At 45.2% G+C, this 22,268-nt stretch overlaps 1 protein-coding gene across 8 annotated transcripts in view; it reads left to right on the top strand.

Annotated features, from left to right (window-relative positions):
- Window positions 1–22,268, top strand: part of dcdc2c (doublecortin domain containing 2C) — a 247,501-nt gene that overhangs the window by 175,181 nt on the left and 50,052 nt on the right. For all 8 annotated transcript variants that reach the window (XR_013576581.1, XM_078541685.1, XM_078541684.1 and 5 more), the window contains exons 9-10: window positions 13,051–13,116; window positions 15,534–15,717. Coding sequence is in view for 7 of the 8 variants with exons in the window: in XM_078541685.1 (XP_078397811.1) it covers window positions 13,051–13,116; window positions 15,534–15,717 (250 nt within the window). In the remaining variant the exon portion in view is untranslated. The remainder of the gene's footprint in view (window positions 1–13,050; window positions 13,117–15,533; window positions 15,718–22,268) is intronic.

Genomic DNA, 22,268 nt, shown 5'->3' with positions numbered 1-22,268 from the left:
CATTAAACAACATAAACCATAGCTATTTCAGCTCCAGTTTCTAATTGATCCAAATCCCTCTGTATTTGGCCTATTGTGTTCCCTGGGCCTTGTATTTCTTATATGATATATTTTTCTTTCTTTTGTTTAGGCATTTTCAGATTCAGCATTGCATTGAGAAATTTCAGGCCCTAAGCCCTGCCCCCATTTTGTTTCGCTTCATTGGGCAGGATTTGGTTTCACTCTTGTTTTTGCTTTCAGATGGCAGCTGTTCATTAATCTGTCACTTACAACTCCTTTGGACACATCCTTTGTTATAGCTGAAGCATAACATCCTCACTTTTACGCTCAATTCCTCTCGTAATAAAGGATAGCATTCCATTAGCCTTCTTAATTACTTGCTGTACCTGCATACTAACTTTTTGTGACTCATGCATGAGAACACCTTATTATTCTGCACCTCAGAATTCTGTAGTCATTCTCCATTTAAGTAATACTCTGCTTCTTTATTCTTCCTGCCAAAGTGAACAATTTCACATTTTCCCACATTAAGCTCCATCTGCCAGATTTTTACCCATTCACTCAGCCTATCTATACATGTAACACAATAACATGTCCCATCTCATGTGACACGGTCACATGAGGGGACATCTTTAAATAAATTTTTAAACTATTTCTTTAATTATTTCAACATCGATTCAATCTCCCTAAGGCAGCTCCATGCCTCAGGGAGATTGAAACGCTCTTTCGTGCGTATGCACATGCACGAAAGAGCGCTGGCCCCGACTCTCCCTCCTCCCCCCGCCCACACAGGTAACGCTGAGTGCTACTGGTCGCGTATTTCACTGGGTGGGCCGTAATTGGCCTGCCCACGTAAAATAGCGCGTGGAGCCGATCGCGAGCGGTGATCAGCTCCACAACCACCCCCGCCAGGTCCGGACGAGCCCGTCCACCACCTTAAAAAATTCAGGCCCTGGAATTCCTCTAGCAGCTTATACTTTTTGAAACTTTGTTTGTCATGGTAGGTAGGCCAGGTGTTTCTCACGTGTTTCTCAGACTCAATGGGCCGAAGGGCCTCTTCTGCACTGTGATTCTGTGATGGATTGCCTTGGCGTCCAAGAGAATCCACATTCCACAGCTGCAACATAACACCTGTCCTTGTTACTTATGTTATTAAATTAACTTAATTTAATTACCTTCTTAATTAACTTAGAATAATTCCTATGTATGCTACACCTCTTTCCCCTGTGCGCCGAATTCCTATGTGGACATAACTTGCTACTCACTCGGTCTCTGTCTCACTCGGGCATAGTCTCCTGTCTCCTCACGTATTCCTTAATGTAGATTTTTCGTGGTATTGCTTATAGGTAGACCAAGGCTGGGCGCAGTTTTTAATGTTCACTGCAGTCTTTCTCTGGAGATAAACTTCCTCTTAAGGCTGTCGCTTACCAAATTCTCAAAAGTTTGAGTGTTGAATTGGCATGGTGATCAGTGGATGGATTTATACTATATGTTTAGGAACTAAAACGGCAAGTTGATTCAGCGTGGGTAATAATAGAACTGATCTTTATTGTTCAGGTTAGAAAACAGCAGAATTATGAGAAATGGAAGCAGTGAGATTTGAGAAGCTTGCCGCAGCTGAGCAGCTTGATGTATGTAAAGGCAAGAAGAGGTGGATGTGAGAATGGAATCATTGGTAGGTCTGTGAGGGTAAGGTGAAGTTTTTGGTTGTTTTGCATGAGTCTTGAGTGCTAGGGAGTGCTGCTGGCCGAGTGATAGGGATCTGGTGCTTTGAGCAGTGTCGGAGGTTGATGTTGTGGAACGTAGGATGCATTCACTGACCATTTGCGATCATTAGACTTCTCATGGCATTGCCACCAGGTCCTAGGGTCCAGGCATGGGGAATTGACCTTCTTGGTTACTTGCTCTCAGTCCCTCCTGAGAGTCATTCATGAGGGCCACCTGTCCCCCCATGGAACCATGCTGTCTCTCCTCCTGCTCACCTCTGCCACTAAGGCATTCAGCTCCGCATTCATGACCCTGGAGCTCCCTTTCTGCCATGGTGTTCCATTTTTCTTATTTTGAATTGCATCAATAGTATTCAGCAATAGCCTCCTGTAATTCAGTGTTGCTTTCCTCAATGAGGGACGGATTACCTTTAAGAACAGAAGGCTGGCTGCACCACGTGCTATCAGCACAATGTTGTTGGGCTCTCAGCTGAGGTCAGATGTAGCCAGCAGCATGGGTGCTGCTCTGCCCTATTCTACAGTCAGTTAAATGAGGCAACAGCACCAAATTCACAGTTTGTGCTGCCCTGGAATGGGGGTAGGTCGTGAATCAAGATCCCTGCACCTGGTTAACAGCACAAACTAATTTTTAGCCTTGAATGCACCTCACATGATCTTCTGTCCAGTCTGAAATCAAAAATTGACTATGTGCAAATAAAGTGACCATCGTTTCAATTAAGAGTGTGAGAGAAACAGTGTGGTCATTTACTGGGAGAGAGTGTGAGAGAAACAGTGTGGTCATTTACTGGGAGAGAGTGTGAGAGAAACAGCGTGGTCATTTACTGGGAGAGAGTGTGAGAGAAACAGCGTGGTCATTTACTGGGAGAGAGTGTGAGAGAAACAGCATGGTCATTTACTGGGAGAGAGTGTGAGAGAAACAGCGAGATTATTTACAGCGAGAGAGTGTGAGAGAAACAGCGTGGTCATTTACTGGGAGAGAGTGTGAGAGAAACAGCGTGGTCATTTACTGGGAGAGAGTGTGAGAGAAACAGCGTGGTCATTTACTGGGAGAGAGTGTGAGAGAAACAGTGTGGTCATTTACAGCAAGCAAGTGAGAGAGAAACTGCAGGGCCATTTACAGCGAGAGAGCGTGAGAGAAACAGCGTGGTCATTTACAGCGAGGGAGTGTGAGAGAAACAGTGTGGTGATTTACAGCAAGAGAGTGTGGGAGGAGTGAGGCCTTTAACAGTGAGAGAGGGAGAGTAGAGTGAGAGACCATTAAAGAGCGCGAGAGGGAAAAGAGTGCAGAGCGCAACTGATTGGTGAGTAGGATTGGTGAGTAATTCTAGGGCAGAATTTTCCATTTGGCATGTGGGCCATAGCCCCTCATGCTGGACCATTAAATGATGTGTGATGACATCGGGTGTGCGTCACGACGTCATCATGAAGTTGCACGATATTTCGTTCAGCGGGCGTGCACCAGAGTCGGCTGTGCGTCCGCTGATAATTGATAGGCCTGTTAGGCCATTAACCAGCCTGAATTTTACGCTGCCCATCCAACCTTACGGTTGGCTGGCAGGCAAAAAGGCCAAACGGCCTTTGCGTTTTTTAGGAAACCTCATCCACGAGTGTGGAGCTGATTGCGGGCGGTGGTGGCTCTACAACCGCCCCCGTCCGCTCCCACCGAGCCCACCCAGTGAATGGAAAACCCTGGCCCTAGTCCTTAAAGTAAATCTAAGGTATTTAGTTTGTGTTTAGATCTCTAGTCTTTTTCTGTCTTTTTGTTAAAGATAGCTTGTTAAGTATAAGATCGATACTGGTGTGTATAAAAAAATAGTTATAATAAAATATAAAGAGTGGGGATACTAGGGTTCTTAATTAATAAATTGAATAAAATATGATAGCAATGGCAGGACGGGTGATGTGTTGCTGCTGCAGCATGTGGACGCTGCTGGACACCAAGGTGATCCAAAGCGAACACACCTGTATCAATTGTTTGCAGCTCGAGGAACTTTGGATCAGAGTTAAGGAGCTGGAGTCCGAGCTGCAGACATTGCGCCACATCAGGGAGGGGGAAAGTTACCTGGACACTTTGCTCCAGCAGGCGGTCACATCCCTCAGATTAGGTAATTCAAATTTGGTTTGTGATCAGGGACAGGAGGGTGTGACTGCAGGTGAAGCAGGTGTGGGGACTCAGGGGGTAGCATTCGAGGAGCCTCGGCCCCTGCAACTGTCCAACGGTTACAAGGTTCTTGCAAGCTGTGTGGATGAGAGCGGGGACTGCAGGGAGGGTGACCGAACTGACTACGGCACCATGGTACAGGGAGCCATTCAAGTGGGGGGAGGAAATGGGAGCATAGTAGTGGTAGGAGACAGTATAATTAGGGGGGTAGATACTGTTCTCTGCAGCCATGAGCATGAGTCCTGAAGGCTGTGTTACCTGCCCACTGCCAGAGTTAAGGACATCTCCTCAAGGCTGGAGAGGAACTTGGAATGGGAGGGGACGAATCCAGTTGTCATCGTCCATGTTGGTACCAACGACATTGATAGGGCTAGAAAGGAGGTTCTGCTGAAAGAATTTGAACAGTTAGAAGCTAAATTAAAAAGCAGAACCTCCAAGGTAATAATCTCGGGATTGCTACATGAGCCACGAGCAAACTGGCATGGGATAAATAAAGTCAAGGAGTTAAATGCGTGGGCTCAGAGATTGGTGTGGGAGGAATGGGTTTCAGTTCATGGGGCACTGGCATCAACAAAAGATGACCAAAAAAATTAAAGAGGTAGAAAATAAACTTTGAGGGTAAACTAGCAAGGAATATAAAAATGGACAGTAAGAGCTTCTTTAAATATATAAAAAGGAAGGGAGGTGTCAAAGTGAACATAGGCCCCTTATGGAATGAGGCTGGGGAAATAATTATGCAAAACCAGAAAATGGCAGAGGAGTTGAATAAATACTTTGCTTCAGTCTTAATGGTAGAAGATACTAATAGCATTCCAAAAATATTAAATAATCAAGGGGCAAAAGAGGGGGAGGAAATAAATACAACAATTATCACTAGAGAAAAAGTCCTAGGGAAATTAATGGGGCTAAAGGCCAATATGTCCCCTGGACCTGATGGGTCACATCCTAGGATATTAAAGGGAAGTAGCTACAGAGATAGTGGATGCACTGGTAGTAATCTTCCAAGAATCCTTAGATTCTGGAAAAGTCCCAGAGGATTGGAAAATGGCCAATTTATTTAAAAAGGGAGGGAGGCAAAAAACATAGGCCAGTTAGTTTAACATCTGCCATTGAGAAATTGTTAGAGTCTATTATAAAGGATGTAATAACAGAGCATTTAGAAATGCATGATCTAATCAAGCAGAGTCAGCATGGCTTCATGAAGGGGAAGTCATGCCTAACAAATTTATTAGAATTCTTTGAGGAGTTAACAAGCAGGATAGTTAAAGGGGAATCAGTAGATGTAATATATTTGGATTTCCAAAAGGCATTCAATAAGGTACCACACATAAGGTTACTTAATAAGATAAGAGCCCATGGTATCGGGGGTAATATATTAGCATGGATAGAGGATTGGCTAACTAATAGAAGACAGAGAGTTGGGATAAGGGGGGCATTTTCAGGATGGCAACCTGTGATTAGTGGAGTGCTAGGGATAAGCGCTGGGGTCACAATTATTTACAATATATATTAATGACTTGTATGAGGGAAATGAATGTACTATCACCAAGTTTGCGGATGACACAAAAATAGGTGGGAGGGCAAGTGGTGAGGATGATACAGTCTACAGAGGGATATAGAGAGGTTAAGTGAGTGGGCATAAACTTGGCAGATGGAATATAATGTGGGAAAGTGACGTTGTGCACTTTGGCAGGAAGAATAGAGGAGCTGAATATTATTTAAATTGAAGAAAGGTTGCAGAAGGCTGCAGCACACAGGGATTTGGGTATCATTGTGCATGAATCCCAAAAAGCTAGCATACAAGTTCAACGGGTAATAGGGAAGGCCTTTATTTCAAAGGGAATGGAGTATAAAAATAAGGAAGTCTTGCTAAAACTGTACAAGGCACTAGTTAGACCACACCTAGAATACTGTGAACAGTTTTGGTCCCCTGATCTAAAGAAAGATATACTGGCATTGGAGGCAGTCCAGAGAAGGTTCACTAGGTTGATCCCGGGTATGGAGGGATTTTCTTATGAGGAGACATTGAGTAGGTTGGGCCTGTACTCATTGGAACTTAGAAGAATGAGAGGTGACTTTATTGAAACATATAAGATTCTTAGGGGGCTTGACAGGGTAGATGCTGAGAGGCAGTTTCCCCTTGTGGGAGATCTAGGATCAGACGGCATAATCTCAGAGTAAGGGGGCACCCATTTAAGACAGAGATGAGGAGAAATTTCTTCTCTCAGAGGGTAGTAAATCTGTGGAACTCTTTACTGCAGAGGGCTGTAGAGGCTTGGTCATTAAGTATATTCAAGGCTGAGACAGACAGATTTTTAATCAGTAAGGGAATAAAGGGTTATGGGGAAAAGGCAGAAAAGTTGAGTTGAGGATGATCATACTGGCCATGATCTCATTGAATGGCGGAGCTGACTTGATGGGCTGAATGGCTTCTGCTCCTACCTCTTATCGTCTTTTGATCTTAAGGTCTAAACACAGCTTACAAAATAGATTAGTATAAAAATATCATTGGTTTTGATGGTTGGAAATCGGGTGGAATGTGCTGATCCCTGCACTCACATTCTCAAACTTTTCTTCCAGCACATGCAGGTTTACACCTGGAGAGCTGATTCGTAAAAACTACTCCACAATTTTTAAGCACTTGAAAAATTGCCTGTTCACGATGGTGTAGTTATTTGTACATGGGAATATTAATTTGGGCCCATTAAATGAGACTTAAATATGCCAAAGAATTAAACAGCTTTTTATTTAGTATCAAGCACTCCTATACGAGGTATAATATGGACTTGATGCAGACCAGAGCTCCTGCTATTCTGCATTAACTTTGTGTCTCAACCCTCAATCACAGAAGAGTAACATTTTCATTTCCCTTGTAATCCAATGGTTTCTCTGAATAAAAATGACATTTAGTTCTAATTAGTGTTGAAGTTTAGCCAGCCTTGAGATGTGGACTTGCACCCACTTGTACACTTAGCACTCTTACTGCTGATAGGTTGAAAACCAGAGATTCAGAACATTGTGGTCATTATTGCCCTAACAAATTCAAAAGCGTGATTCCTTCAAGGGATGTGTATGTCTATAGAATTCCTTCACAATAAAGGAAACTTTTAAAAGGTCTGCTTAATAATAAGCAGTGGTGTTATTTAAGATTATAACATTTGACTATCACTAACTCTGTTAAAATGTTTCCATCTTTTGGGACAACTATTAACATTTACTGTTGTGCGGTAAGGGAAGATCATCCTCAGAAGAAGAAAAGTGATTAAGGATTTTTCTCTCTTACCTGGCTGGAAAGGTTTACTTAGACCTGAATCTTCTGGTCAGCGTGCGGGGGTGGGCCCCGCTTGCCGAAGCATAAAGCGATGCATGGTGATGTCAGGCGTGTGTCCCGACGTCACCGCACGTCATTCCGATCCTCAGTTTGGCAGCCGTGCAGCCGACTCCGCTGTCAAAGGCCTATTAAGAACATAATAATATAAGAACTAGGAGCAGGAGTAGGCAATTCAACCCCTCGAGCCTGCCCCGCCATTCATTATGATCATGGCTGATCTCAGTCTGGCCTCAACTCCAATTTCCTGCCCTCTCCCCATAACCTTCCAACCCATTACTAATTAAAAATCTGTCTATCTCCTCCTTAAATGTATTCAGCGTCCCGGCATCCACTGCACTCTTAGGTAGTGAATTTCTCAGATTCACGACCCTTGGAAAAAAGTAATTCCTCCTCATCTCTGATTTAAATGTTCCACCCCTTAGCCTAAAACTATGACCGCTCGTTCTAGAATGCCCCACAATGGGAAACATCCGCTCCACATCTACTTTGTCTACCCCCTTTAGCACCTAATATACCTCAGTTAGATCTCCTCTCATCCTTCTAAACTCTAGCGAGTATAGGCCTAAACTGCTCAATCTCTCCTCATAAGACAAGCCCCGCAGCTCTGGAATCAATCTAGTGAACCTCCTCTGAACCGCTTCCAATGCAACTACATCCTTCCTCAAGTAAGGGGACCAAAACTGTGCACAGTTCTCCAGGTGCGGTCTCACCAATGCCTTGTACAGTTGCAACAGCACCTCCCTATTTTTATACTCTATTCCTTTAGCAATAAATGCCAAAATTCCATTTGCCTTCCTTATTACCTGCTGTACCTGCATACTAGCTTTCAGTGATTCATGAACGAGGACACCAGATCCCTCTGCACTGAAGCATTCTGAAGTTTCTCTCAATTCAAATAATAAGTCACCTTTTTATTCTTCCGAATAAAATGGATAACCTCACACTTATCCACGTTAAACTTCATCTGCCAAATTTTGGCCCATTCACCTAACCTGTCCATATCCATTTGTAAATTTCTTATTTCTTCGTTGCAACTTACTTTCCCACCTATTTTGGTGTCATCTGCAAATTTAGCTATAGTACCTTCTATCCCTGAATCCAAGTCATTAATATAGATTGTAAATATTTGGGGCCCAAGGACCAAACCCTGTGGCACCCCACTAGTTGCAGCTTGCCATCCAGAAAAAGACCCATTCATCCCGACTCTCTGCTTTCTGTTGGTTAGCCAATCCTCTATCCAAGCTAATAGATTACCCCTAACTCCATGTGATCTTATCTTGTGTATTAATCTTTTGTGTGGCACCTTATCAAAGGCTTCTGGAAGTCCAGATGTACTACATCTACAGGATCCCCATTATCCACTTTGCTTGTCACATCTTCAAAAAACTCTAGCAACTTAGTCAAACACGATTTACTCTTCATAAAACCATGCTGACTCTGATGGATTGCATTTTGACTTTCCAAATGCCCCATTATTACTTCCTTAATAATGGATTCCAACAATTTCCCAATGACAGACGTTAAACTAACTGGTCTATAGTTTCTTACTTTCTGCTTCCCCCCTTTTTGAATAAGGGCTTTATAATGGCATTTTTCCAATCCACTGGAATCCAGGGAATTTTGGAATATTATAGCCAATGCAACCATTATCTCCACTGCCACTTCCTTTAAGACCCTGGGATGTAGGCCATCAGGCCCTGGGGACCTTTAATCTCAATAGTTTGCTCAGTACTTTTTCTCTAGTAATGGTGATTGTTCTAAGTTCCTCCTTCTCTATACCCGCTGCACTACCTGTTACTATTGGGGTGGTACTAGCGTCCTCCACCGTGAAAACTGAGGCAAAATATTGATTAAAATAGTGATCCCCACTATTAACTCCCCAGTCTCATCCTCCAAGGGACCAACATTCACTTTAGCTACTCTCTTTTCCTTTTATATGCTAGTAGAAACTCTTGCTATCAGTTTTTACATTTGCGCTAGTTTTCTTTCATAATTTACCTTTGCTCTTTTTATTATTTTTTTTAGTAACCCTTTATTGATCTTTAAAAGTTTCCCAATCTTCCAGCCTGCCACTGACCTTTCTAATTTGGTGTGTATTAGTTTTTGCTTTTACGTTACCTTTAACTTCCTTGCTTAGCCATGGGTGCTTTTCCCCCCTCTTACCATCTTTCTTCCTCTTTGGAATATATTTTACTTGGGAGCAATTGAATATCTCCTTAAATATCTGCCACTGTTCATCAACTGCCCTACCTTGTAGTCTTCCTGCCCAGTCCACTAGGGCCAAATCTGCCCTCATGCCTATGTAGTTACCTTTATTTAACTCCAGAACACTAGTGTGGAACTCAAGTTTTACGCTCTCAAACTGAACTTGAAATTCTAGCATGCTATGATCACTCTTCCCTAGAGGATCCTTTATGTTGAGATCATTAATTAATCCCATCTCATTACATAAAACCAAATCCAGAATAGCCTGCTCCCTGGTTGGTTCCACAACATATTGCTCCAAGAAACAATCTCTAATAGACTCTATGAACTCTCCCTCGAGGCTACCCTTGCCAATTTGATTAGTCCAGCCTATATGCATATTAAAATCACACATGATTATTGCAGTGCCTTTCTTACATGCCCCGAGTATTTTCTGGTTTATACTGTACCCTACTGCTGAACTACTCTTTGGGGACCTATAGATTACTCCCACCAGGGACTTCTTTCCCTTGCTATTTCTTATTTCTACCCAGACTGACTCTACGTCTTGCTCTCTAGTGCCTATATCATTCCTCACTGTAGCACTGATCTCTTCCTTGACTAACAAAGCGACACCACCTCCTTTTCCTTCCACTATTAAACTAATTGAGGTACTTGTTGGGGCTACCCGTCAAACCTTAAGGTTGGGGGGCAGGCAAGGAGCCCAGGTGGCTGTCGCATTTTTCATGGAACCTCATCCATGGGCGGGATGAGGTTTCATGAAGGGTTTATAAGTTTAATAAAAATTTTTATTAAAATTGACATATCCCAGCTCATGTGACACTGTCACATGAGGGGACATGTCTGAAAATTTAAAAAAATTCTTTTATTCAACCTTTTAAAATTAAAGTAATCTCCCTGAGGTAGCTCCGTACCTCAGGGAGATTTCTGTGTCTTTCGTGGGCATGCACGAAAGAGCGCATGCCCCAAATCTCCCCCCCGCACAGGTAGCACTAAGCTTCCGGGCGTGCGTCACGCCTTAATTGGCCTACCCACGCAAAATGGCGGCATGCAGCCGATCGCGGGTGGCGATTGGCTACGCGCCCGCCCACGCCCGCTCCCGAACCGCGCCCCCCCAACAGGGAGAAAATTCTCCCCTTAGAGTCTGATAAATTTGTTTTGGAGGAAGGAGCACTGAGTAATTTGTCTCACTGCAGATGAAGTCTGCTAAGTTGTATAAGAGGCTGCTGTGTACTTACTGCCAATTGGCACAATTACAAATGACTTCATTCAGCAACACTGGAAAATCATGTTGTGAACAGCAACACTAAACATGTGAACTGCAGCATGATGCTAAGTGGCTGCAGACAGATAATTGAGCAAGAAACAGATGTAGGAGATCCGCCTCTTTAGGGTACGTGTGGCAGCAGGGTGGGCATTATGCCCGCCTCGCTGACTATGCCCTGACCCTGCCAACTTTCCCTGAGTTGGAAGAGAATGGTGGGAGGCAAAGGTAATAGTGTATGCGTGCAGGACTGTAGGCAAGATTCCCGCCTGGCAAGATGGAGCCTGCCAGTGCCTGGCCACAAATTCCCTGGTGGTGCTGCAGTGGGATCGCCAGTGTAACACCAGGAAAGGTAGCAGGATATTTAAAGGGCCAGTGGATCCCCAAACGACAAGCTTCATGCAGCATTCCTGGGGCTGTTCCAAGGAGAAACAGTTACTGGGACAGGTGGGTGAGAACTGGACAGGGACCTTGGGCTCACAGTAGTTTGCATTTCATGAGTGTACAGTGGAGGAGGATGGTAGCCCTTTTGAGGCTGTGGGAAGGAGGAAAATGGAGACTGGGTGGTGAGGTGATGGTACTATCATCGCCAGACTTTGCATCATTCTCCACCATTATCCTGCCCCATTTCCAGTGGGAATACAGAAAATCCAACTCGATCTCGCCCTGCATTTTTTACATATTAGACCTTTTTATTAACAATGAAGAAATCTGCAAAATGCATTGACAGATTAAGCTGAATGACATAAATAAAGCTCCTCTTCGAACACTAAAACTCTGGAGGCATTTGGTTCTCTTTTCATGGATTGTGTCTTCTAGTGCGGACATTATCCATGATCTGAATGTATTTAGTCCTAAAAGCTATTGTAACACACATCCAGCTTAAGCATGCCAGAATATTCAGTTTTGGATCTTTTCATGCTGGAGAGCATTTTAAGGAAAAATGCCTTGGTTCTTGATACCTTCTTGATAGCAATCAATATTGGTACATGGATTAGAAATGTCACTTGTGTTCAGGATTTATAATAACATTAAACATGTTTGACAGTGGGTAATTTAGCTATTAGCTTTCTTGACAATGCAGCTCTCTATTATCTGGTCAAAAGAGTCCTAATTGCTTTGTAGGTTCCTTGAAAGGTCACCACTCAACACTATCCACAACCCCTCCTTCTGACCTGTACTCACTGGGATTATTTCACCAGTTGTACGAGGTTTAAATTGAATCTCTGTTTCATATTATGTCACTATTTGGGGATGTAAAATAATCTAGTGTTGGATCTCAGGTGGGGAAGGGGGGGGATGGGCGCGGGCAGACTGCTCACCAAAAAAAAGCCCGCCCCGCAGCCATAAATCGCTCCTGACAGATTAAACGGGCCAAGACTGGGACTTCTGCCTCTCAGTGGGACAAAGTTCCTGTCCGCGAGAGCTGCCGGCCAGTCTGAGTAGCCAGCCGCCAGAATTGAGTAGTTGGCACTGCTGGGACTGCAAACAGGCTCGCGAGGAAGGCAGCCATGTTCTCTAAGCCCAGGTAAGACAGGGTTTTGGATGGGGAGGGGCCGGGCAGCCTAGGAAAAGGGGGTAAGGGGGTGGGAAGTTCTGCTCTGGAGGTCAGGTGGGGAGCAACAAAGAGAGGGGGTAACACCTTGATAGACATTGGGTGGGGAGCATGGGTTGGTGCTCCCAATGCCCCAATGTGCAAAGGGCACCTCCCCAAATGATGTGCCCGCTGTTCCTCTATACAAAATTTTTTTTAAGAACCGGCCTACCCACTCCTGCCTGACTGCCCATGCCAACCATTTTATGGCGTGGGCAGTGTATTATACAGGTTAATTGGCTTGTTAACAAGCTCAATTAACCCTTCATTATTCATTTTAAAATGGCAGGCAGGCTGCTGATTTTGGCACCTGTCCACCCATCGTGTTATGGGGGGACAGCTCGGGGGTGGGCAGGAAGGTAGTGGGCTTGCCACCCTTTGTACTCTATATGTTGCCCCTGCCAAAAACATGCCCAGCACAGGGCTGTAAGATCTAGCCCCAAGAAAACCACATGTAATGACATTACACTAAATTTTCAAGATACCATTAACTTCACTTTATTGTATGTTCAATAGAGGAAGATGACATTATTGATGACTTTACGGGGGCAATATTTGGCATTTAGTTCTTCCTTTTGAGTAAAAGTGAAAGTATATCTATGAGGTTCTGTAGCCTGTAATAATCAACAGTGCCCTTGTGCTTAGTGTTGAAATAACATTATCTTTCGTATTTTCTGTTTTGGTTTTTAGGAATTGTATGTTCCCTGTGCAAAGTTTTGCATTGTGATTCCGCTGAATTGCTATAAATCTGAATTTTTGTTTCCTCAGTTTGAGCTACAGGACGTTTCGCATGGTGGATCAAGCGATTCTGGATTGTTGGCCTCTCCCCAACAGGTAATCTGGTTGTTGTCCACCAGTGGCTTAGTTGTCAAAACAGCAATCCCACAATTAGCCCTTGCTATATCATACCAACATTGTACATTTGTGGAGTAGAAGGTGCTGTGTGCTAGAAGCTTAGGGGCTGACATCAACAATATAGTATGCAATGGGCTAGTGGTGAATTACCAGCCTCTTTTACACTGCAACCGATTTCCTTTTCCAGTAAAGTCAATGGTATAGCCCAATTTCACAAGCTTAATGTGTTCATTACCTTAATAACTCTTTCTAATCTGACACACATTAATTTTGATTATTAACCATTGTTTGTCATTGACTCATTACCTTCATGGACAGGGTTGTTATGATTAAAATATATGCAATTCCTAAGAAAAATTATTTTATTCCTACTGTCCCTTGCAAACTCAACTTCATTTTTTACCAACATTAGAAGACCAACAGGGTGAAATTCTGTGAATGTTTAATGTGTTTCTGTGAAATTTCTTCTGCTGCTGTGTTAGTGGAGATGTTAATGGGCTCGCCCCTTCAAAATAGCAGACAACAGGATGCCATATGAAAAGTTAAGCATTTGCATGCTAATGTCACTTTGTTTGTTCACTTTGATGCACGACCAATAGTCCAGAATCGGTTGAATAAAGATTCAAATTTGAGGGTGAAACTGTGCCGGTAGGGTGACATGGACTTGTAGTGAGTTGGCAGCCCATTTTACACAGTACCTTTTTCACCGATTTCAGTGGAACTGTGCATGGGAGAGTACCAATTCAACTTGAGTCAATTTTGAGCTTCTTGCACTGACCAATTTCACCCCTAAGGAGATAAAATTAGGAGTCTCTTGTAATCTGCTTCATGCAAAATGTTGCCTTTGCAGTGATGATGCTTTCTTTTAGTCAGTGATAGATTTGCTTCGACTTTGAAGGAGTACTAATTAGACAAATTGTTGTTTGTGGTATATTTGCTTAACAGTCAGATTGGCTTAGGTTAGCATGGTTCTTTCTCCTGGATCAGAGTTTGAATCCAGACCAGACTGATGGGGTTAATATTTCCCTTCTAGTAGTTGTAAGGGTCCTATTTAAGGTGAACTATGAAATTCTCAATCCAACTTCTGATGAATGTGAGTTCACATCACAAAATAAGCATAATTCATCAATTTCATTCAGAAAAACCATGTATTGATTGGTGACACATGGAAAAATTTACATCAGTGCAGAAGGGAGCACCCATCTGATATTGGTGTTAGGACACATTGTGAGGCTGTATGAAGACAGGTTTACTGTGCAACTCATCCATGTTATATCAAAGCGGATATGTTTTGAGGTGTCACTGAGTAGTGTTTCATCCTTCAAAACTGCCATCTATCATTGTCTTTTTTAAAATTTCTGAAGCCTGACTTTAAATTCAAGCCAGGCAGATAAACTGAACACATCCCCTTTGTTAAATACAAGGGGAATTATTTCAGGTGGTCTCATCCCAGTTCCTAAGGGTCATGAGAATGGCTGTTTTGGAAGGTACATAACTCGTACGGATGTAGTTGGAGTGCTTTTTGGAGATGAGTGTGTGAGACTTATTATGGGCCAGAAAGAAGCAACTTTTTCTCTTCTCAGATTATGCATCTGTGAAGCACCTTGAGACATTTTTCTACTTTAAAGGTGCTATATAAATACAAATCATTGTTTTTTTTAGCCTGCGCTTGACTGATGCAACAGATTTGGTCACAAGTAGTGCCTAAAATGGAAAAGCATTCCATTTCAAGGTGTTGTCAGACCCTTATGATGCTGAGCACAAGAAAAAGCTGAAAATAGCAATACTTTCTCCGGAAATTGGTGAGAGGTGTTTATATTTTGAGAAGAGGCATGTAACCTTTGTGAACTCTTTGGCGTCGAGAGAAACAACTTTTAAAGAAGTCCTAAGAGGGAAAATTTCCAGTCAACACAGAACCCAACTCAGGGAATCTTATTTTTCTGAATTGGACTGTACTCCAAATCCGTACCCCAGACCCCCCTCTCCATCTCAGAGTTAGTTATGGTGACTATTTTGTAGAAATGGGGAAAATGAAGAAAATAAATGAATAATTTTCTGCAGACAGTATTTTACGTTGTTGGTCGTGTGGTACAAGACTCCCTGGTGCTCCCAAATTTAGTGAAGAGGTTTTTACAAATGCTGCACTCCCACGATCAGTCAGTGAATCATGAGGTTGTCCAGCTCTATGATTGATAAACTGTATGGTGAAACAGTACAGGAATTAAGGGAAGATCAATGACTGAGTGTTCCTGTGAGTTTTATGTATCATTAAAAAAGGATTAATGAAAGATGAATTTGCAGTGCATATTAATTATGCAAGACATTTTATCTGTCTTATGTACAGAAATAAAAATCATTTTAAGACCATGGGAAATGTTTCTCTCCCTCATTCCTAGTCTGAAGGTGATAGCTCCCATTCTACAACAGATGGACAAGTGCTTGTGGGACCTCCACAAACAATACAAGGGCAGTCAAAAGATCTGGAAGCAAAGCCATCTAGGGAGAAAAACTCTATTTTCCGTGCAAAGCCCATGAAGGTCAAACACCACAAACATTCAATCGGTCCTTTGGCAGAATATGGTAAGTTGTAAAGTGCCTCTTGAAAACAAATTTAAGCACATTTTTATTTTTAAAGTGTTTTGTTTTCTGTAACATTGCCTGATTTTAACTCTATAAATGAATGGATTTTGAGTGGGTTAAAATCGACTGCATTATTTCAGAAACACTGTTCCTTCACTGCCCTGTGCAGATATAAAAAGAAAAAAAACATACACAATTTATTTTGCATTACCCTTTACTGGGTTTTTAAATGGTACTTTTATACTGCAATTTTATACTGTTTTTATAATGCTAAGCCTTGAAATTTTCCTAATAATTTCATGGTTGGGACAGCAGTGGGGAGGACTAGCCACATCGAAAATTAAGAAACCAAATCTTCTCATTAGTTGTAAAATGGACGCTGGCAGCTAATCACTGCAATCAACAATACTGCATGTTAGGCTGGTGAAGATGCAAAAAGGGCAACCTGCACATGTAAATATCCTAAAGTAGAGAGCATTTGCAACAAAATTCCTGTGCATCCCCCAAGGCAAACACAAGTTTTTAATGCACTTTCAAAAAAGAAAGACAGTCGCTAAGAGTTGTACTGCAACAGTCCAGGTTGCTGGCTGTATTTTATGGGGGCGCAGGGGGTGGTGAGTTTGGAACTTGACAAAACAATATGGATTTTGGGTCTGGGACGTCATTAATGAAAGTCCTTCTGTGCAGGGAGTTTGTTGCTGATTGGCAGGGCAGCTTCATTGTGCCCCTGTTTGTACTAATCAGGGGAAGTAAAACTCCACACATGGCCATGAATTTAGCCTCCATTCTGGCTTCCAACTTCTGGTGACTTTGTTTTGTAAAGTTTGAGAAGAATTGGTTATACTGTCTCCTATTTTGAAACTCTCAACTCCTTTGTTAAAGGCAGCTCATAGACAGCCTGAATTCTTTAGAGAGGGTTTTAGGCTCGATTTTAACTCCCAGGCTGGAAAGTGGCAAAGTAGGCATTGTGCTGGCAGGTAGGCTTGGCTGGTTTTAATGGCTGGGCCTCATTAGTTATGCCACTTGTAGAATTCGTGAGCACAATTGCTGGGAAGTTGGCCAGTGAGTGGCTACACGGCCATTAAAATCAGAAAGTGGATCAGTGGGGCCATCATTATCCAGGGAGGAAAAGAGGAAGCCTGGGGCAGGGGAAATTCAAGGCTTCCTTGTAGAGATTAAAGGAGCACTTGTACATTTCTGGGGCCTCACGCAACAAAATGAAATTGTGACATTTGAAAGCGGAAAAGCAACCTCTGCTGAATAGTGACTTTTGAAATGGGGGCAGAATTTGGCGGTCGTGATGCATCCTGCAGTCAAGTAACCACCCAATACTTAATTTTTGAGGTTAAATGGCCAATTGAACAATGCCACACAATCAGAACCTGTTGGTTCATAGGTCAGACAGATCAACATTGTCAGAAGAGGAGGGGAAAGTGGCAAAGTAGGCAAAGATGGAGGCATGCTTTTGACAGCAGCCTCCTCCATGACCACGGTTAATGCCATATTCAGTACACGTTATCAACAGATGTGGTTCAAACAGAGAGAGAGAGAGACAACAAATGTTAACTTGTCAATTGCCCGAGAGGTGAAATGACACAGTATTCGGTGGCTCTCTGGCTTAAAGCGTAAGATACATTTGATTGAACTCATTAACTCATTAATCAAATCATCATCAAAAAACAAAGAGGGAAATTTTCCAGTTCCTGCACCTGGGAACATTGGATCACTTGGACACGGTGAATACAAGAAAAGGTTGGGAGGAGTGCAAGCTCTTTAAGAAATCTAACCAATTTTCCATCCATTTAATTTAATGAACAGAAGCTGTGGTAGTCTCCATTAGGGGAATGGGATCCCCCGTGCCTGACTTTCCTGTACTCATTGGGCAGAATTTTATGGGTGAAGTGCGGGTGGCGGGTCCCGCGCGTCATCGCTTAAAATGGCGCGCACTAACGCCGGGCGAGCGTCCCGACGTCACTGCGCGCCATCGCGATATTTAGCTGGGCGGGCGCGCTATGGAGCGCGACGCGCGCCCGCCATTAATTAAAGGGCTTGTTAAGGCCCTTAACTCGGCAATCGACGCTGATTTTGAGGCCCCCGTGTGATCTTCGGATCGGCGCACGGACGCAACTGGCAGGTGAGCAAGTGACTTTTTAACAAAACTCATCCACGGGCGGGATATGTGGGTTCAGTGGGGTTGTCAATGTTTTATGTGAAGTATTTATTACAGCAAGTGTTTTAAACTTGCCTGTGTGATCTGTAGCAGTTCAGATCGATTTCCAGCAGCTTTCTCTGTACTTTGAAGCTTCAGCTCAGCACTCTGCAGTCAGGAATCTTTATCGGGCCTGCAGCTTTCCGGAGGCCTCTCTTTAGCCTGGGCATGGGTTCTGATATCTCCACTGGAGGCAGCTCCTCTGAGGAGGAAGGGAGGGCCAGAATAAGGAGGAGGCCAGGGGTAGACAATCAGCCTCCAGGGGAGCCACCTTTGGGAGGCCAGGCGCAGGCACAAGGGGCACAGATCCAAGAGGTTGTCCAAGGTGGAAGGGGCCTCAGAAGACACCACAATCCTGCTGCCAGGGTATATAGGCAGCGAAGCAGCTACCTCAATATGACTGAGGTGTAGTGCCGAAGGAGGCTCTGACTGTCAAGGGAAACAGTGAACTATATCTGTCAGATGATTGGCTCTAAGATCTCTCCTAACTGTGTGGGTGGACACCCCATGCCAGCAGTTCTGAAGGTCACAGTTGGCCTCCACTTCTATGCATCTGGCTCCTTCCAGGGCTCGGTGGGTGATCTTTGCAGTGTCTCCCAGTCAGCTGTCCACACTTGTGTCAAGCAGGTTACAGACGCTCTGCTCAGACGTGCATTGACCTTCATCCACTTCCGCTGCGACCAGGCAAGTCAGACACAGCGAGCCAGAGGCTTTGCAGCCATTGCTGGCTTCCCCCGTGTCCAGGGTGCTATAGACTGCACACATGTGGCCATCAAGGCGCCAGCAGGTGAGCCCGGTGCCTTTGTCAACAGGAAGGGCTTCCACTCCATGAACGTGCAGATAGTGTGTGATCACAGGATGCAGATTCTACAAGTCTGTGCAAGGTACCCAGGCAGCTCCCATGATGCCTACATCTTTAGACACTCCCAGGTGCCGGGGCTCTTCAGTGCTCTGGCTCGGCTGGATGGACGGCTGCTGGGTGACAAGGGCTATCCCCTCAGAAGGTGGCTCATGATGCCTCTCCACCATCCAAGAACAGAAGCTGAGAAGTGCTACAATAGGAGCCAAGCCTCCACAAGGGCTGTGGTGGAGAGAACCATCGGTCTCCTCAAGATGCGCTTCCGATGCCTGGACCGCTCAGGGGGCGCACTCCAGTACCCCCCAGATCGCGTCTCTGTGATAGTGGTAGCATGCTGCGCTCTGCACAATCTTGCGCTGGAAAGGGGGGACACAGTTGATGATGAAGATCTTGACGCAGTGGATGAGGCTGCACATGATGAATCCAGCAGTGGCTCAGAGGATGAGGAAGCACAGGGCAATGATGAGGGGCAGCACGCCGACCTGCAACTACACCAAGGAGGCAGGGACACCCGGGACACTTTAATCCAACGGACCTTCAGCAAGACCAGCATTGCCTGGCACATCCATACGCGGCTCTTAAGTGCTACATCTTCCACTTCATCGGCTGCAACTAAGGGCTTAGTACATAAACATCAATGTCCACTCAAACACTCATGATATGTCTGTGAAACAGACAAATGCAGCACAAAGGAGACACCCTCAGCCATGGTCACAAATGTGGACTTTATTCCCATCCATCAGATGGAGCCACCAAAAACATAACAAAACATTGCTCTGACGTTCACAAAAATAAATTCCCTAATCTGGGGGCAACAGAAAAGCACCAGTGACAAACCCGTGAAATGCCCTCTCCACTGTGCCTTGGGACGTTAGCCGACTTTATAATCCCCACCGATGTGGTAGTCGCTGCGCTGGTGCCTGGCTCGCTGGAATGATGTGACGCAAGTGCCAATTGACGCCCCTTAGTTGTGGAGGGGGGGCTCTGGACGTCTTCCTGGCGGCCATACGGTGGTGATGCTGAAATTAACAACAAGGACAGTGGATCAGTTAGCGTTCAGTCAGTAACACCATTCATCCCTTTCCCCCCCAGGCTCATAATGTGCTCAACCTTCAAGAATCTAAGGAGATCCGAACATTGGTGGGGTGGTAAATAGTCAAGAGGAGGCCCAAACATTACACGCGCATACAGACAGGCTGGTCAGATGGCCTAAGGAATGCCACATGGAATGTTATGTGGATAAGTGTGTGGTTAAGCACTTGGGCAAGACAAACAAGGTACGGGAATACAGGAGAAATGGTAGGACCGTGGAAAGTAAGGATGATTACAGGGACCTTGCTGGGCAGACCCGTTCAGGTAGCAGAACAGGAACATAAGGCGTTTAACAAGGTAAAAGCCAGACTTGCCTTTATTAGCCGAGGAATAGAATGTAGGAAAAGGGAGGTCATGTTGCAAGTGCAGAAAACACTGTTGAGGCCACAGCTACACTTCTGCGTTCAGTTGTGACCTGTGCTTCATGGGAGGGATGGCATTGGAGTGGAGAGAATGCAGAGATTCCTGACCTGGATGCGTGCTGGCCTGGAGAGTTGGAGTTATGAGGAAACATTGCAAACACTTGTGACATTTGCCGTGGAGCACAGGAGATTGACAGGTCACATTATTGACCTTCATACTGTTATGAGGGGCATAGAACGGGTGGACAGAAGGCAACATTTCCCCTTGGCGCAGGGATTGACTAATGTAGTGGCATTTATTTAAGTTGAGTGCCATGAGGTTGACAGGTGAGGTGCTGAGGATCTTTGGGACAGAGTAATGTGGGATGCACTGGCTGGAAGGGTGGTGGAGGTACAAACCCTCCTAAGAGGCAATAAGTATTTGGATGTGCAGCAGTGATGCCATGGCATGTTAGGCCATGGGGATAGTGGTCACAAATGGGATAAGGCGACTTTGGAAGGTGCTAGAGACGCGCATCCTCAAGGGGCCGAGGGACCTTTGTGTATGACCCACACGTCTGACTGTATCAGTCTGTGAATGAGCAGTGTTGCTGCATTAACGATTGCAGCAACCATCAGTGCTTCGGATGGTAGGAAGACAGAGTGGATGGGACTGTGGACCTCAAATACCTGGCCGCTGCACCCCAGCCTCACTGACACCTGCCAACCTGGCCTCTTGGCTTCTTCGCAACTCCATGGCCTGTTCTTCGAAGTGGGTCAGTGTGTGCAGCATGGCCTGGCCACCACCAGTGCGCAAACCCTCCTGGTTGTTGTGTTCAGTTTTCGCCTGCAGAACAGAGAACACCATTTATTGGGGCTGATCGCTCATGTACTCTGCACATGCACGCCGTACCCCAACCACAGTGGCCCATCTGAGGCCTCCAGCAGCTCCTGTCCACACTACTGGTGATCAGTCAGCAGAAGATATTACGGCTGCTCCCAACCCTCTCCCCCAACAGCCACCTTGGACACATGCTGCGTCCATCACTTTCAATAACACATGGGTCTTAGTGCCCATGGCAAGGAGGTGCTACTAAGTGCGGCGCCGAGGCCAGCAGGTGGCTCTTGGCCACGACACCTTGAGGCTCCCCTTCCACCATCTCATCACCATCAATAAGACATGTGTTGGAGTTCTGAGTATGTGTCTAGCTGCCTCTCCTGCAGGTTGCCCCCAGACTACTCAAATGCGACAAACACCAACACATGCTGCGGGGAGAACCCATCTTCTCCTCAACCACTAAGGCTGGTGTAAGCATGGTCACTATCTGTTTGCCCACCCAGCATGTGCCAAATGCCCAATGCAGTAACGACACTAAGACTTGGGGGGCCCTCAAAGGCTAAGGCTACCTGCTGGGTAAAATGGCCAAGGCTGACATGGTACTCACCCTTTCAGAGCGTAACAAATCATTGAAGCGCTTGTGGCACTGGGTCCCTGTGCACCGGACAGCATCTTGGCAGCTGACCACCTCCGCCACCTCCTGCCAGGCCTGCTTCGTGTCATTGGGGGCCCTCCTTCTCCCATCCTCGGTAAACGGGACCTCTCGACGTGCTACAACCTCTTTGAGAAGGGCAGCAAGGCAGGCATCAGAGAAGCGAGGGGCACATTGGCCTCCCCGCCGGCCTACCCTGCAGCCTGCCCTCCTCCTCTGGCCTGCCCTCCTCCTCCGGCCTGCCCTCCTCCTATGGCCTGCCCTCCTCCTCTGGCCTGCCCTCCTCCGGAGCCCGCTGTGCAGACCTCCTTAACCTGTCGCTGGCCATGGTGAACAGCCTAAAGGATGCTGCCTGGCCTTTCCTTATACAGACTGCCGGGTGCCCATTGGAACCGGCAGTCTGTGCACGCCCGCTGCAAATTTGAAAATCCCGCTCTCCACAGGAGTGTGAAACACACTGGGCGGGCCTTAATTGGCCCACCCGCGCTAAATGGCGGCGCGGACCGTTTCGCCGGTGGTGATTGGGTCAGGCCCGCCCGCCTGACAAACGGAAAATTCTG

This window comes from Cetorhinus maximus, chromosome 5, assembly GCF_964194155.1.
Source record: "Cetorhinus maximus chromosome 5, sCetMax3.hap1.1, whole genome shotgun sequence".
In the NCBI taxonomy this organism is placed as follows: Eukaryota; Metazoa; Chordata; class Chondrichthyes; order Lamniformes; family Cetorhinidae; genus Cetorhinus; species Cetorhinus maximus.
Note: the sequence above shows the minus strand (reverse complement) of the source record. Positions and strands in the feature narration are given on the sequence as shown.